Source organism: Hypanus sabinus, chromosome 29 (assembly GCF_030144855.1).
Source record: "Hypanus sabinus isolate sHypSab1 chromosome 29, sHypSab1.hap1, whole genome shotgun sequence".
In the NCBI taxonomy this organism is placed as follows: domain Eukaryota; kingdom Metazoa; phylum Chordata; class Chondrichthyes; order Myliobatiformes; family Dasyatidae; genus Hypanus; species Hypanus sabinus.
This window is the reverse complement of record NC_082734.1, coordinates 12,161,841-12,179,864: the sequence shown is the minus strand read 5'-3', so window position 1 is coordinate 12,179,864 and position 18,024 is coordinate 12,161,841. Positions and strand designations below refer to the sequence as shown.

Below are 18,024 nucleotides of genomic sequence, written 5' to 3'. Positions count from 1 at the left end.
CCCTTTATCAGAACCAAGAAGGGACAAAGTGAAGGTAGGGGAGGGAAAAGTCTATGGTGGGTAAACTTACCGTGACCGTGGGGGTAGACTAACCAAGCCTGTTTGGTCAATTAGTGAATCAGAGCAATTGGAGGGTAAGAACATAGATACAAGAATCTAGACCAAAAAAAAGTGCTAGTTGGGTCAGGCTGGCTATGCTCTCCAATCGCAGAGAGGTTAAAAAAGGAAAGAAAAAAACCCGAAAGGTGACAGTCATTTTCTAGGAAAAAATCAAAAACAAGATAAACTAATATTATGGATGACTAATGCAAACCAAGAAAGAGTTGTAGAATCCAACATTGTGCCCAGACAGAAAATGAGTTACTGTTCCCCAGACTGCCTTGGGTACAGGAGACCATAGATCGATTAGGTCAGAGTGGGAGTTTGGTGAGCAGTTGAAATAGAGGTAACAGTGAGCTCAGAGTCACCCCTATAGACTGATTTTCATGAATTTGAAGCCTGTCTAATTAAATCAGATGAATTAAAGAGCATTTAAAATTGTTTTATTAAGAAATCACTACCTAATGGGTTTAGCCTCTGGTTTGTGCAGTAGTGGATAACCTCTCTTAGAAGTAGTGACTTCTAGTCAGATGCCACTCATTTTCTGGTAATTCTATTTGAAAATGCATTTCTATAGATGAGAGAGGCAGGATGAGGCTCTGCTATAATGTCCTTCTGGGTTATGTAGCCTTGAAAATTTACTGAGTAAATCTTCAAAAAGATTGACTACTGAGTCATTTAAGTATATTCAGGGCTAGGTTAGACTGTTGGCCTATAGGTAATTGAAAGTTATGGGCATCAAGCAGGTAAATAGATTTGAGAATAATGGTCAAATTGGCTGTGCTCTTATTGAATGGTGGAGCAGGTAAGAGGGGCCAAATGGCTATTCCTGTTTCTTATAAGTTAAGAAATATGATACGGTTCCTCCTCAGGTAATGACAGAGTTCCATTTCTGAGAACTGTTCTTAACCCAAATAATTCACAAGTTAGAAATGTGGCCACTGGGCAATATATTTAAATAAAACCAAATGCCACCATATAGCTAAAACAGGGAATGTAATACAACTGTTGTAATTTCTCTGCAAACTGCAATGTTTACTTCAAAACCAAGTTCCCTCATGGTAAAAGATGCCTGCAGCAGCCAACAAATCCATTCTGCTATTCTCCCAAACATGTATCACTATGTACGCATTGTCTATATGTTCATAACCTAGGGAGGACCTGTCTTCAAATCTATTCCAGGAGGAGTTAACACCTATAAGAGAAAGGGGCACATATGCAAAATAGAACTTGGAATAGAATTTTAACTGATATTTATGCTAACAAATTCTTATTTCATTTTCTCTGCAGCAATTTGGTAAAATCATAGATGTAGAAATTATATTTAATGAGCGTGGCTCAAAGGTAAGCACTATTTTAAAAACATTTCTGTGGTAACTCTTAATGTCTAGAACAGCTAAAGAAGCAATTAAACTTTGTGGCAGTTTTAAAGCCATTTCCAGTCAGTGGCATTTTCCAAAACTGTTCCTCTTTCACTGATCAGCTTGACAGTAGGACTGCACCTACTGTACCTGTCCTCTTAGTCTTAAATTACATATTCATAAAGTTGGTATTGTTACTTATTCCTATATCTGTCCTTTATCAGTTACATTTCACTGAAACCAATTAGAAACCCAGAAAGTAGTTACTTATCGAGTCTTTCATCAGGTTGCCTTTACCAATTATGTAGTTAATTATGTAGTCAGGCTTTATTTTGCTTGTAACAGTACTTGATGCTTAGAATCATTTTGTTGATACTGTGTGTTCACTGAATCAAATCAATGTCTGGTTGATAGTGAATTAATTTGGAAAATAGTGCTTGGCTGGAAATGGTTGCTTGTCACAAAGCTATTCAGCTTAAAAATGTTTTAGAAATTATTTTTTGATCTTTGTCCACTGATACAATCCTTCCCTTAAAATAAGGTTTATCAATATTCATAGATATTTACTGTTACGGAGTTGAATTCATTCATCTCTCTTCATCCTTCCTTTTCAGATTGCTTATTTTTAAATTGTATACCACTACAATGTAGTAGGAGTGTTGTAATTCCTAGTGTTCTCCAGTTTATCTGGAAGCAGTTCTTAAAAGCAATTTTCAAGGTAAATGACCTTCGTTTGTTCTTTTGAGAACTAGCCAACTCCAAGTCGTTATTAAAGTCTGTCTACTGCAAGAGTAGTTTAGAGATGGTGAAAATAGAAAATGGGCACTGTTTCCTAACCCCTTCAGCCTTTGTACTTTGAGGCAGCAAGTATTCTGTATTGTACTTTCCATCAAGATCTATTTTAATTTGATAGAAGAGCTCCTGTGATCTCTGCAATCCTGAATTTATGGCTGCAACACCAGAGAGGGTTACTGGGGTGGGCTACTGCCCACAAAATAAAGTTGAAGATTCATTTAGTTCTCTTTCCCTTGCTTATAGTTGATTTGACTAATCAAAGCAAAAAGGTATTACCCTCCAGTCTAATTAATGGATTCATAAAAACTGCAATTAATGCTGATTTCTCACATTTATTTTATTATGTACAGTTCCAGAGTTTTGGCAGCGGTCCTGTAACAACTGCAGTTGCAGCAAATCATATACTTGTAAAGTCACCTTTCTAACCTTGTGTTTCTATTCATGGATCTTCATTGGTGTCGAGGGAAATACCGTATCAGTCAGCAACGTGATAACCAGCTCAGCATTAACTTCCCAGCTTGCCTTGGTGCTTACAGACCTACTGAGAGCAATATTAAATTGAGTCATACAGTTGTAAGCTATATTCAAGATTCAAAGTACATTATCAAAAAATAATAGATAAGCTATATCTTAGCAAAATCAAAAGTAAAGCAAAACATCCAGAAATACTTGATCTTCTGTGCTGAAACCTCAGCTCCATTTTCAGGCTGCTGCAGAAAGGAGACAATTAATATTTAAACAACAAAATTTATACCCACGGAACATCTCACTACTTAACTTGTGACCTCCAGCCTTTCGACACCTATTTGGATAATTGTTGTTACCTCAGAACCCCCCCCCATAATAAACTAGACATTGACAGGACAAGATTAAGATGGTAGCAAGTGGCGGAGTGACGAAAGAAGCTTGGTCAGATATCATGAAATATGAGTTTTGCTGCAATGTACAGTGCAAGGTAGAAAAATTACTAAAGTTATTAAAATCAAAAGGCAGTGTCATGGACTATTCACAAATCCAATGACAGAGGGGAGATAACTGTTCTTAAAATATTGAATACAGGTCTTAAGAAGACTTCTAAGTGCCAACGGTATGTTCATATTTGCAAATCAGGCTTAACTTAAACTAATGTGCTGCTGAACATTGAGTACAGTATCCAGCAAAGACAGCGTTTCATTTGGAATGTGAACTGGAAGGCTATTTAATGTATTTATGTAGTTGGAAAATGGGAACTAAATGTTTCTTGATGTATCATAATTTCCATTGCAGAAATGTAAAGGTTTGGGATGGAGAGAGATGACTGATTGTAATATTATGTATGATATGCAAATCATGATTAACAATTATGAAATGTTATGTTGCAGCATTATATAAGATTTTAAAGAGGGGATCTTCCTTTTCATTGTCCTTTACAGCAAGTTTGATGCTTCACATAAACCAATACAAAGATGCAGGTGCTCACAACAAAAAAGTAACATTGGAAGTACACAACAGGTCAGGTAGCATTTGGAGTGAAAAAAGTAGTATTTCTGGTTGATGAGCTTTCATCAGAAATAGTTTCACTCCCCACAGATGGTGGTGACCTGCTGTGTATTTGCAACATATTCTGTTTTCATATCTTAACTGTTACATCAGTAATTCAGAGATTTGGAAATGACTCAATGTTGGATTCTTATCTGCCTTTTCCTATCTATCCTGCTAGAATATTTGTGAACTACCTATTGGAGTCAAAGTTGAAATTGCCCACATCCCCATTTAGCCACAGGAGTAAAACTTATAAAAGCTAGACTGTGAAATTTATAGTGGAAATTTAAACAAGTAGCTACAGACACGCATCCTTTTCTCTTTTTTTTGGTGACTCTGTCTTTTTCTTTATCTATGTGACATGTACAGAGATTGTCACAACTCTGTGATTGTTGATACTATTATTGCAGAACTTTCTGTTCTACATAGCCTAGGAGCCATAGACCTCTGAGTTGTAATGGTGCTAAGTGGGGTACCATAGTTCTGAATGCAGAAAGTTATTTGTGAACTGCTCTTCTTCCCAATTTTCATATTCCATTCTGATCTCATTTAAGATATAATAATCACTTCTGCATCTACTTTTGATTTCAGGTGGCTGTACAGGTCATAAAAATAGTTTAATGGAGTATCACCTCTTTAAAACTACATTGATTAGAAATATTTTTTAAGATGATTTGTTTTTTTTTTCTTTTTCTGTTATGGTGGGTGGGAGTTGTGTCTAACAGCAAAGGAGTCAGAATGTGATCTGATTGGTTATGTTTGTGTTTTTCCAGAAATACAGGGGACCAATCGCCACAAAGTATTCTGATGTTTTATATGATTAACTATCTCACTAAAACCACATCATGCTTAAAAATGGTTAGGAAAAATAAGATTTTTTATTCCTTTGATTTTATGACTAATGAAGCAACATTTTTAATACCAAGATAATATTTCTGGTGATGGACTTAGCCAGAATCCTTTCATCCCCACACCTTTTGCTTACATTTGTCAATTTCACAGCTGTCTTTGCATAGTTGCTATTCTGTACAATGGGTCCTCAGAGTCGGCCACAGATATCCAGTTTACGGAGACACACCCTACATTGGTGTACTTGCTGTGTACGGTATCTGCAGGACCACTGCTAACCATGTCCAGACTGCTCTGATTGGGAGAAATCAAAATGAACTGATGATGAGGAGTGGCTTGCAAGAATGCTCAGGGATCTTTAGTCAGGATACAAACCATTGATAAAATGGGCACCACAGTGACATTTAAGCGATCAGTCCATTACTTGAACTGGCAAATATCTATAAATTTATTAGTGGAAATTATTTTCATTTTGCTGCTGGGGTATACAGTATTTGTTAGTTAACTTACTTTACCCTTGAAGTTGTTGATATTTTGTTTCATGCAACTTTCACATAGCTTTTTCAAAGTACTTTTAACTCCTGCTTAAGCATAGAAAATGAGTACAGGCAAGTTATTCGACTTAACTATACTAGCCTTCCCCTGCTTTCATTTGCTATTTTTTTTACCATCTGTAAACAATTGTGGCATTCATTCATGAAAACTCAAATCTCTAGTTCCTGTTGATTTCAGCTGAAGGCATTGCCTTAAAGTCTAAAAGATCTCATGTCATAGTTAGAACTATTCCAATTCAGTTCATCTCAATCAGTGGTGTAAGTACTACCCCATCAATTATAGAGCTGGTTTCCTGACTGATGTCATATGATAATTGTGTGGACATTTGATGAAAACAGGTTTGGACTTGGCTATAATGTTTGTCCTTACATAACCAGCAGAACGGATTGCCAGGGCTTACGCACATATAAGACCTATTAGATTGCAGTTGGCCCCCCATAAGCATTTTTATAAAAAATTTGGATCAATGAATGAAATTTGAATACATGACTAATTAAACTGTAAGATGCATCACAATTCTGGTGTCCTTCCATGATCATAATTGAGCTGAAGCTTAGGCAATTGCCAAAAAGTCGGATAATTTCAGCAAGCAGCATAATGTTTGTAATGTGAACAGAGGCCTCTGATTAACATCACTATTAATTATAAACAGATCCTTGTACTGTGATATTTGTAAATTGTTCCTTAGAAAATCACATTAATTTTGTGTTAACTTTATAATGGTAACTTATCAATATCGAATGCTGAACCAAACCATTTTTAAAAAATCTTACCTAGTTAGGCTTAGACTCTGAGCAGAAATATAAGTTACACTTTAAAACACGCGTCAAAGTTAACTATGATTAGACCAGTCCAATTTCTGTTGTTCGCTGAAGGGGTCTGTTTCATTTGAATCCTGGTGAGAAGGATGACATGGAGCAGCTTGTAGTCTGATTCTCCTAGCTCCTGTTGGTGGTAGTTGGTAGCATCACCCGTGGGATCATGCAGGGGATCTGATTCTTGCAAAAAGCTTCACGTCATTTTTAGTTGATGAATAAGGTTTTAGATTTTTAAAATCCTCTAACGCAGCATGAAAACAACTACCCTCGACCAATCACTTTAAGCATGATTGTTTTTGCTGCTGAAACTGTGTTATTATGTGCACTGTGGTATATTGGGGATATGGTGCATGTATTCTTATGGGTTAAATTGTGTTTTCTGTCTATGAACACACAGGAGTATTGCCTTTTTTGATTTCTCGTTTTTTATATTTGTATCTAGTAACATTTATTTATCATTCTTCTGCAGGGGTTGTTGATCTACTTTTTTGACACTGCTCATCTGTGCTTGTATTTATTGCAGTTCTGAGGCCAGGTTAAAACAACAAGTTACTTGGGCTATCTCCATCTCACCTTCCCTTCCTATATTTTTTATTGTCAATATTTTGAAGCTGATGATAAAATCCTTTACATCACTCTTCAAAGAAATACAAACCTATCTACGTTGAACTACTAGTTTCTTTTCAAGTACCATAGGCTTCCGTATACACATGTCCAAATATAGCTAGCAAACTTGCATATGTGCAATATGCCCAAATGGAGACCAATGACTCTAGAAAAAGCAGGAACAGACACAGACTAGATTGAATATCTGTACTTCTGTACTTTGTGCTAAATAGGGGTTTCTAAGATTTAGTCTGCAATAAAAATGTTGTTGATTTTTGTGATAGGAGAAAGGAAATTTTTATTGAGTTGACCTTTCATAAGTATAGAACATTATAAGTTAAACGATTTTTGGTATTTCAAGAACCATTAGCTTTTGTTTTTTCTCTGTTCAGGCTCTCATTCTACCGATGGGGAATTATGATAACTGCTTACACAAAATTTGGGAAGCTAGATTCATTCAATTATCTATTTCATCCTTGGAGTTTCACAGTACCTCCTAGTCAGTGAGCTCTTTTGCATGCTTATTCACTCCTATGTGGGCAATCCACAGTGATTCTATACACAGGAGAACCCGACTAACGTCAATGTTGTAAATTGTTAATTTCTGTGGCAGTGTTTTTGGAGGAATGTATGTCAATAAGAGCATCAGGAGAATACTTTTGTTTTTCAGAAAATATCAGAAGGAAGTACAGAAGTTTGCTTAATGTCACTTTTGAAAGATGGCAGCTTTGAACAAACATAATTGCATGGTACTGCATGGAAGTTGATCAATTTATATAATCTAGATTTTCAGGCCTTCTGATCCTGCTATTGAGCTATTCTGACGTGTACAAAATAAATTTTGTAGATTTATCATAGCAATATTCTCAAGGCATTTATCAGTTGTGTGTCAGGCATTAGGAGGAAGCTGTCCGTACTTGTGGGAGTTTTTCTGCTTTTTTTAAAGAAAGGACTGGTATACCAAGCAATATTGGAAAAGAAAAATAAAATGGAAAAAGCAATAATTGGATTTGTTCAGGAATGTGGCACAGAGGAAATTGCAGAGGTGGGAAAGAATGTTAATGCACAGGTATTGGTTTTGGTATTTTTGTGCACAATGGTAGGGTGTCACTGAAGGCAATGTTGAGATGAGGGGTCAGTTGTGATAATATTACAGATTTTTAATTTAAATGATTAACATTTTCCTATTTCCCATTAATTTCTGACATCACCAGATCTTGACCTGCTTTTCCTCAGTCATTCCCAGCCACATTTGTTGAAACTTTTATCAAAGTTTTATTATATCAATGTTTACACTTAAGAGTGGTTTTCAAAATTTATCAGTTTTAATATAATGTAAAAACTGCAACAGAAAGATGGCTTAATTGGTATAATCACTCATTCCTTAGCTTCACAATAGGAGACATTAAGATTATTAAGGGATTGGACAAGATAGAGGCAGGAAATATGTTCCAGATGCTGGGAGAATCCAGTACCAGAGGGCATGGTTTGAGAATGAGGGGTAGGTCATTTAGGACAGAGTTAAGGAAAAACTTCTTCTCCCAGAGAGTTGTGGGGTGTGGAATGCACTGCCTCAGAAGGCAGTGGAGGCCAATTCTCTGGATGCTTTCTAGAAGCAGCTAGATAGGTATCTTATGGATAGGGGAATCAAGGGATATGGGGACAAGGCAGGAACCGGGTATTGATAGTAGATGATCAGCCATGATCTCAGAATGGCGGTGCAGGCTCAAAGGGCCGAATGGTCTACTTCTGCATCTATTGTCTATTATTATTATTATTATAATTTCGTTCCTACCCATGTTCTACTCAGCCAAAGTAAAACCAATTGTGTAAATCTAATTAAGCCTTGGTAACCAGCAAGATTAAAAAAAATTAGTAATGCATAATGTTTAGGAATGGATAGGTGTAATGGAATACGGTGATTATTTACAAAACAATATTTGTGAACTGCACTTCATTTTTAAATTGTTTCTTAAATTCTGAATACTCAGAATTGATTGGCATGTTGCTATCTATCTAGAAATACAGACTGAACATTTTCACTAAAATGGGTAAAAGATATTCCCTGTAGATAAGAAATAGTTAAATGTCACTGCGTAGTTATCTTTAGTTGCATTATATTTTTAACTAGCTCTCATTAAAAGGACAAGTGTTTTATTTAACTGTTTTTGGCAAATTATTACATTTATTAGCGAAGGATTCCATTTTGAAGTAGTTTTGAATGTTTCTTTAAATGAGATTTGTTTCATTAGAAATTCATGTTAGATGCTAAATAAGACTACTAATATGCAATTGAAAAGTGCACCTCTCTTCCAAAATGGCATCAAAGTACTCAAGCTTCAGTGTTTAGCATGAGTAGAACAACCAGTAATGCTCCATTTTGACTTTTTCATTTCCTTTACTCAGCATTCTTATGACCTCTGAGTAAGATTGCTATTTAGTGCTGAATTACATTTCATTTAATTTGTCAACTAGTGTCTATTAGGAGCTAGAGTACAACTGCCAAAATTAATTCCTGTTGGGGCCGTTATAACTGTGAGTGGAGACTTCCATGCCATCTGTCTCTGCTGGCTTGAACCCAGATTTCAGAGGTGAAAAGGACAGTGTTCTGACTGTGCCACCCATTTCCCAAAACAGCGACTTCTTTCAAAGCAAGCCTACATAACATTGAATTGCATTTTATTGGACCATTCCCTGTTTAAAATATGCTGTGGTTTAGAAAACTCATGAATTGAGTGGTATTAAAAGTTGACCAGTATTTATTAGAATTGTTTGGGTAGAACAACTTCCATGTATCCATGGGTTTATACTAAATTGTCAAAGCCCCAATATTTCCTCGCATTGCTGGCAAATATATAAAAACATTTGCCCACTGATTACATCATTATCTGTATGACCTGCTCCATTCACACCATCAACACTTGCATTTCTTTAAAGAAAAATGTCCCAGACTATCTCTCACTTGGTCCATAAGCTGAAAATTTACTGCAGAAGTTTATATATTGTGAAGGCTTTTGTAGTTGGATTATATTTTTTTTATCCTCTGTGTGGCTTAGAGAGTTCTAGCTTAGATGTGATCGGCTGATTTTCCATTGGGTCCTTTTGCAGTATGTTGTGTGGCAGCTCAAATTCATGTCTCATGAACACCCATTTAAATTTAATTGATAGTCTTTCAGGGATCAACTGACATGAAAATAGTAAAATGTTAGAAGCAGGAAGGCAAGGAGAGCTGCATTTTGTCAACCTGCATTTCAGAATCAGATCGGAACTGTTAAATCAACTTGATTTCTATCATTATTAGAATTATATTTTCAGAAAAACAAATCTGTGTTTGGAGTACTTACAAAGCTTTACCCTTCAGTTTGTCTCCCATATTTCTTGTATGGCAGACTGTAGTCAATATGTAGTTCTACAAATTCTGGTAACTCTGGCATTTCTCCACGGGATATGGATATTAACCATTGCTGCTATACCTGATGCTGTCTTCATTAATTGGATTTTTTGGCAGAGGTCACCGGAGAACCATCATCAGCAGCATACTATCTGATTTTCCAGACCCATACCCACCCGTTGTCATCACCTAGCAGACCTTTGAATTCAAAAATTTGCCCACACATAACACAACATGATACTGGGTATAGTTAAGCAGTGCTGTGGTGGCACTGCTGGCATATAATATATAGTGTAAAACTGGAAATAACTGCCAAATAACCCTGTTAATCTCGATGCTACAGCTCATAAACCTGATTTTTGCAAAATAAAATCTCATGAACTGGACAGTAGTATTTAGTGCTTTTATTGGCTATGTAAAATATGTGCTTTGGGGCTCAGCTACTACAACAATCACTGAAATGGCTAATCAGCATAAATACTAATTATAGATTATGCACAAGAACACCTTTTTAAAAAAAATAAATTTGAATATGCATTCTACTGACCTCTAGTGTGCTCACTGAAGTTCTATATCCTGTTCTTTGCCGCTTTTATTCATCACTCTCCTTTCCCCACAAAAAGCTGTCCCAAACTCCCAATTACTAATGAGCAGCCCAAGTAATGAGTACAGTTTTGCTTGGCCTCATCGCTTACCTTTTTTTTTAAATTTTTTTTTAATTTTCCAAGAAACATGCATGAGGATGAGAGAGAAGAGTATTGCTGATTGTGGTCATGTACTTGTTCTATTTATAATGATGTGCATGTTGTTCTCCCCCCTTCTCCCGCCGCATGCAGGGATTCGGGTTCGTAACTTTCGAATCTAGTGCTGATGCCGACAGGGCGAGGGAGAAATTACACGGCACGGTGGTTGAGGGCCGTAAAATAGAGGTGCATGTCTTAAAAAAAATTGTTTCCTTCTATACATTTATTTTAAATGTCTTGCCTCACTTTTTATTTTATACACTGGTTGTTCGATGGTCATCTTATGTGCGTCATTGTTCTAACTCCTCCTTTACCCTTCAATCTCTTTTTTGCACTCATTAATTTACACAGTAATTCTTCCTGCCTTGCTGACCAGATTATGTTTGTTTTTATTTGGCCTCTGTTGTGCAAGGCTCTTTTCTGTTTTGTTTTTGCAATGAGAATGTCCAGTTTTACCTCCGTGTCTTTCAAAGCAGGGTGCAAATAGGTTCCCTTGGTTTTAAGAGGTAAAAACTACCGCAACACAAAATGAAATGAGTCAGTTTTCTCCAATGCAGTGCTGAGGGTGAATCCATCAGTGGAGTTGGCCTCTCCTTTTATAAACAAGAGGTTGAGTGGAGCTTCTTTGGACAGCTTTTTCCAAGCAGCCGCAGGTGGCCTTAGATCAGTGTTCTGAACAACTTGGAATGTGTATCATAAAATATGAAAGAATGAATAATTAAAACAAAATAAGTTATTCTTTCTCTTCTATTTTTTTAAAAAGAGAAATTACCCACTGTTTCCTTGCCTCAGGCCTATTATGAGCCAGTTAAATCTGCAGACAGCTTGGAGTATCTTTGTCCAAAGAGGATCTGAAGCCTGATTAATGTTTCATAATTTTGGATAGAACTTTCTTAATTTCCAAAGAACTTTAGGTCTCAGATTTCCTCCTCAGCTCTGCCTTGTATGCAGACTGGTCTTTATGAATTATTTAAAGCCTTTTGAGTAAGATGTTTGCATATTTTGCTTTTTTTTATATTTCCCTCCTCGATGATGTAGCGTTTAGGGCCCTTCACTTGAGTCACAGTAACCATGGTAACTATACATGCTGGCGATGGTACGCAAGGGGGTAAGTGAACCAAAAAGGAAAACAAAACAAACGAACACAAACAAAAAGGAAACCCATCTGCCATTTCACGTTTAACGCTACGAATGTGACTTGACTTGTTGTTTTCCCCTTTTCCAATGCTGTTTTTTGGTGCCGCCTGTACTGGATTGTACATTTTTTTATTTTTTTTAAGCAGCCTGAGCTATATTTAGTGGTTGATTGATGGTGACTCCTCCACATCTTACTCAGAGTTTTAACTACGGTTTTGCTGATTAATGCACCCTTTCTTTGTGTTTGTTTGTCCTTGTTCCCTCTCTCTCCCTTTCCTTGTATGTCACGCCTGTGAATGGTTACTCTGTTTCTCTGGGATTGTGCCTCCTTCTCTATTGGCTCAATGTGTGGCTTCTCCAATGGTTCTTGGCCCTTCTTGGTGCTCATGTTGCACACTGCTGGAAAACTGACTTTTGCCCTCACCTAATGTTTAAACCCCATCACTACTATACTTTTAATTTTTAAGGTTTTTTTGGCATGTTCCTTCTTTCATTGTTTTGTCCCATGGTTTTTAGATCTGTTTGTGTGTGGCCAAACAAAGGTAAACCTAGTATTTCTCAGGCTAATAACTGTGTAGACCTTTGATGAATGAGAGTGTATTTTGCGGTGTTCTGATTGATCCCTGATCAAAGATCACCCATTGACACTGACTTTTAATATAAAATGTAACTAACCGATTTTTCTTTCAAATAACGTTTTTATTCCAAATTAAATAGAGATGAAATTTGGGAAATGGCAATATTTCTTCTTTGTTAAAAATATTCTTTAAATGGGATTCCATTGCCTTGATTTATTTTTTAATCTTCTTCTGCAGGTGCTGATACGTGCTAGCTTATGATTCTGTTGCCACCACCTGCTCTCTGGTACATAAGTCCTCCCCACAAGTGGCACTGCTTATTTGTGAGGCTAGCAAGCAAGTGTCATCAGGCTGTTCAGTTTTGAAGGAACATCACAGTTAAGGCTCATCTTCTTGTCACCTAGCATGCTAATGCCAGCAGAAGTTAGTCACTGGATCTTTGTTCATTTGCCCTAATACATGGCTCACTGACAGATTTTGTTTGCCACTGCTATGAAGTGCCTTTGAACGTTTTGCTCTGTTAAAGGTGCTCTGTTACAGCTGTTGTTTAGGATAGCAAATTTGAGAAATATTGGTTGATTTAAGTGCCTTCCCTTTTAACCTTTATGACCTGACTAAAGCACTGTTGCCATCAGCCTGGCTTAAATTGGCATTCCCTGCCCCTGGGATTGAGCATGTTCCCTCCCTGTTCTTCTCAGGCTGTTTTCTGTTTACCCATTGAATCAATTGGTATTCCTGTTACTCAGTCTTAAAAAAAAATAAATGTTAGCAAAAACTATAACTGGGTCTCAAAGCAGCAAAGATGGGATAATAACATTAAAGGGTTCTTTAAAAAGCTTTACTGCCATTGAGGGGCAAGAGAGAGTCCTGACTCTAATGGAAAAGGAAAGCAAAAACATGATCAAATATATTGATCAGAAATTATTTTTAAAAATAGAATGCAGCAGATGCTCAGCAGGTTGGTCAAGATGTTGGAAAAGAGACAGAGTTAATATTGATACCGTTGTATCAGAAACGGGCTTAATTCCTGACTGAAATAGGGTAAAGGTAACATCGGAATGAAGGTGCTAAACTAGAGGGAAGGCAGGGGTAAGGTGGAGGGTGAATTTTACTCAACTTAGAAATAATTTAGCAAAGATGGACTGTGAAACAGCTACTTAAAGGTAAACTAATATGAGTAGTGTGATGCATTTGGGAAGGAGATTCAAGGTTTGCAGGTTTAATGTGTTTTCACAAAGGAAAAGTATGGGACTGCCAAATTTAGAGTACCCCAGATGGCAAAGTGCATATAATGAGGTTAAAAAAAAAGAGCTTTGAATAGGCACGAACAAAGAAAAATGGAAGAATGTTAAAAAATATAAGGATGAAATTAAAAGGGAAGTTAGGAAAGCAAAGGTAGGCTATAAAAAAGACAAGGAATGCCAAAGGTATTTTCTAAATGAATAAGGGGAAAGAGGACAATTAAAGCAAAGACTAGGGCCATAAAGATAACTTGTGTATGAAAGAAGAGGATGAGCGAAAGATTATTTCTGGTATTTTGTAACTATCTTCACAAGAGGGGGAGAATGCAATGTTGTAGATTAGGAGAACATTATGAAAATGTTAATTAAGGTAAAGAAGAAAAGGTAAGGAGTTAGCATCTGAATGGATAAATGAATAGAATGGTTGGATGAGTAACCAGATTCAGATGGAATACTATATTCCAGGCTGTTTCAAAAAAAAGCAAAGGAAAATACAAAGGCTCTGTGTATGTCAATCGTCTTAGGCTGCTGGAGTGATGGTTTAAATTATACTATAGTTCAAAAAAGGATGGAATAAACTGGGTAGTTATTGGAATCAGTTCTAAGGAAGAAAGTGAAACTACATTTAAAACGGCATAAATAAAACCAAGTACAATGTGTGTAAATGTGTTAATGCTGACTACCCATTGGGTCAATAAGGTTTCGCATTGCCCATCTTGTTTGTGTTTAAATGAATAATTTGACAGATTCCTACAAGGAAGGCAGGTTAAAAATAAATAAAAGCACGTGAGATTATAGAGAGAGTGGCAAATTTAATCAAAAAAAACCTTCCTAGGGGCACGAAGCAAATTGTTGTGTTTGGGGCATGAAGGTTGTTTCCAGTGGAGTTCGTTGGGCTCAGTACTCAGTCCATTATTTTTTGTTAGACATGATTGTAGGGGACATGACAAAGAAGTCCATAGATAACTCAAAAATTAGCCATTCAAGAAAGGAATAGTTTTATACCACAGGGCAGTACCGGTGGTCTCGTTAATTGGGCAGAAGAGTGGCAAAATGAGTTTTATATAGAGAATTGAGGGTAGGTCCAGGAAGACAATACCATGTACAATAAATGGAATGAGACTGAGAGGTGTGCAGAAACAGAGGTATATATGGGCAAGTCCTTAAAGATGTCAGGACCAGATGAAAATGTGGTGAAAAAGGCACAGAGAAAATGTGTTCTATTAATCCAGACAGAATAAAAGAGCAGAAAAGTATGATGGAACCTTTCAAAATGCTAGGGGTACTCAGCAGGTCAGGTAGTTGTTACGGTAAGAGAAACAGAGCTGATTTTCAGGTTAAACCCATAATGCATCAGTATGTAGGAAACTTGTAATTGCATTGCACAGAGTGCAGAGAAGATAAGACAAGGACTAGAAATTTTTACCTGTGAGCAAGCATTATATAGACTGGGTATTTTGTTTTATTTCAAAGGAAAGAGGCAGAGTAGAAACTAAAGGTGTGCAAAATTATGAAAGTCTGCATAATAAGTACTCTCTTACCTTAGCAGAGAGGTCACAGATGGAGTACATAGGTTTTAAACTAGTTGATGCAGAACTGGGTCCTGGAACTTGTGGTCAGAAAGGATGAAAGAGGCATCACATTTGAAAAGTGTTTGTGTTCTTCCAACACCTGGTTGTATACCAGATGTGGAAAATAAATATAGGTTGGGGCCCTCTTTTTCACCCTTCATAGTCAGCATAGGCCAAATGTTCTTCTGAATCATATGTTTTTCTGTGATCTCAGTACACCTGTACTTGAAAAATATGAAACCATTTTACACTGCTAAATGTTAGTTTTCCTATTTTCGTTCATGCTAGCTTATCAAGAGGCACACTTTTTAGTTTTTGAGGGCAATGTCTAGTTTCCTATCTGAGCAATACATCCTTTAAAATATTCTGCATCTAATGTTCCTGTAATTCATCTACAGTGCAGGTCGGTGGGACTAGGTGAGAGTAAGTGTTCGGCACGGACTAGAAGGGCCGAGATGGCCTGTTTCCATGCTGTAATTGTTATATGGTTACAGTGAATAGGTTTAGTTTATTCAGTTAGTTTACATAACTGAAAGTGACCAAATATGGATAGAACCAGGCCAACCACTGATTCGGGACCTACCAGAATAAAAACATTATTTTTATAGCATCTTCTTTAACATGTTAATATTCCCTGGAAGCACTGATAGCTAATGCATTGAACTCATCTCGAAGACCCAAGTTCACCAAAATCAGTGAAGGATTTTGTGTGCTCTGACTGCTGTCTTTATGTCACTTGGAAGGCGTTATACGCATGTTGCAAGAAAGCTTGAAGGAATCAGCACCTGTATGTAGTGAATATTGAGAGGTAAATTTCACAGGCTGTGAATAAAGTGAGTTCCAGAGAGGTTCTTCAGAAACATTCTCAAACTCCCTAACAGTTAAACTGAAGCTTGAAAAAGTGGATCTCATGAACTATTTGGTTGTGCTAGCTTTTTGAGATTTTTTTAACTGATAATTCTGTCCTGTTATATCTGCTTCTTTTCCTTTTCCAAGTAGGCAGTATATTGAATTCCATTATGAAAGTCACTAAACCTGCTCACAGCAAGCACCAAATAAGACAATGTATCCCAGGTCACAACAAAATGCTGCATGTGTCATCTCCCCCTTTTTTTAAACAAATTATTTTAAATGTGCCTTTGGTTGCTGTGCTTCCATCCAGACACTATCTACTCTAAATGCTATTTGAATACTATTAACTCTTCTCATCATCCTCTGTGGGGTGCTAACCCAGCTTCTGCAGACTCATTCCTCACCCCGCTAACATTCTCTCCTTCCTACGAGGGCTTACTTAGCTTCAGTTTGAAGTGTGGTCAGCAGAATTGGTTGCAATTCTCCACTTGAACCCCAACCAACAATTGACAAAAACCAGTTGAGAATAAATTCCTTGTTTTGTCTTGTTTCCCTTTTGATATCTGTAAAATCAAACATTGCAAAGGTTTTTTGAGATCTTTCATAACTTTTCCTGCCATCGTCAAAGGTATACATTCCTAGCGTCCAATTTTGAACACGAGCCCCTCCCCTCACTAATATGCTTTTAAATTGTTTTGTCTCCCTGTCCTCTCAAAATTTAATTTGCTGTGCATCAATTAATTTCTGATTGTCTGTATTTTCCTGATCTTTCTGTTGAGCAGTTCCAATGACTTGGCATAATTTTCTGTCCTAACTTATCATTGTCTCGTGAAAGAGGTATAAGCTCTGGAGATGGTTGTCTGAACTACAGCCAAAGGAATCAATTGTTACCAATTTGACAGAATAGATTACCTAATATTTTTAACAATTCATTTTGCACCGCAGAAGTTATTCACTATAAAGTAAGTCCATATATTGCTACTGATTTGCCCCCTCCTTCAAAGAAACACCAAGCAAACAAACTGTTCAGATTTTTATTGACTATTTCAGTGTAAACTCATGTCAATTCATTTGTTCAGTGCAGAGAGAATTGTAAATTATTTGCCTGAGAAACAAAGGTTTACATTTGAGTGTCCTCCTTGAAAATGTTTTAAAATATTTTGAATATAATTAATAAATGCTGATAATATATATTGAGATAAAAAGTAAATTGTAAATTTCTTTCTAATTCAAATAATATTGTGACTGTAATAGTTAGAGTAAACCTTCATTGATTTTGCTGGACCTTGCATGTTCTGTAGTTTCAAACTCTGACCTTTTCCTTGTTTAACATGCTGGTTCTATGTTGATCTGTGAACCTCAGGTAAACAATGCCACAGCTCGTGTGATGACTAATAAGAAGATGGTGAGCCCTTATGCAAATGGTAGGTATTTTAATGAATGTACAAATGTAGCGGCCTTTCTTCTTTAAAGATTGTGTGATATTGGGATGCTTTTTTTAGACATTTATAGAGAAAAGAAGAAATCGTAGAATTTTATGAAAAACTATATAAACAGACTCAGAAACAACCGATGTGCAAAAGATTACAAAAATATAATAGTGAGAACACAAGTTGTAAAGAATCCTTGTTGATCTAGTTTCAAGCATTGGCACAAGCTAAGCATTACTAAATAATATGCTACAATCTTTAGTTTGTAGGCACTTGACCAACTAAGCTGTATTGAGAAGATTTTGAAACTTAACCTTACTGTTGCATACTCCTTATTTTATTTACTGCATTCACCAACTAGACCAGCCTTATATTAACTAGCATATGCAGAAGTACCTGAATTTACTTGACAGAGTAATGTCCCTAGTGATTTCAGCCTTGGATTAAGAAAACTGTTGAAGAATTTTGTTCGTAATC

At 36.5% G+C, this 18,024-nt stretch overlaps 1 protein-coding gene across 7 annotated transcripts in view; it reads left to right on the top strand.

Moving 5' to 3' along the window:
- Positions 1–18,024, top strand: part of LOC132382991 (RNA binding protein fox-1 homolog 2-like) — a 277,209-nt gene that overhangs the window by 204,647 nt on the left and 54,538 nt on the right. For all 7 annotated transcript variants that reach the window (XR_009508517.1, XM_059953646.1, XM_059953643.1 and 4 more), the window contains 3 exons: positions 1,390–1,443; positions 10,832–10,924; positions 17,481–17,541. Coding sequence is in view for 6 of the 7 variants with exons in the window: in XM_059953646.1 (XP_059809629.1) it covers positions 1,390–1,443; positions 10,832–10,924; positions 17,481–17,541 (208 nt within the window). In the remaining variant the exon portion in view is untranslated. The remainder of the gene's footprint in view (positions 1–1,389; positions 1,444–10,831; positions 10,925–17,480; positions 17,542–18,024) is intronic.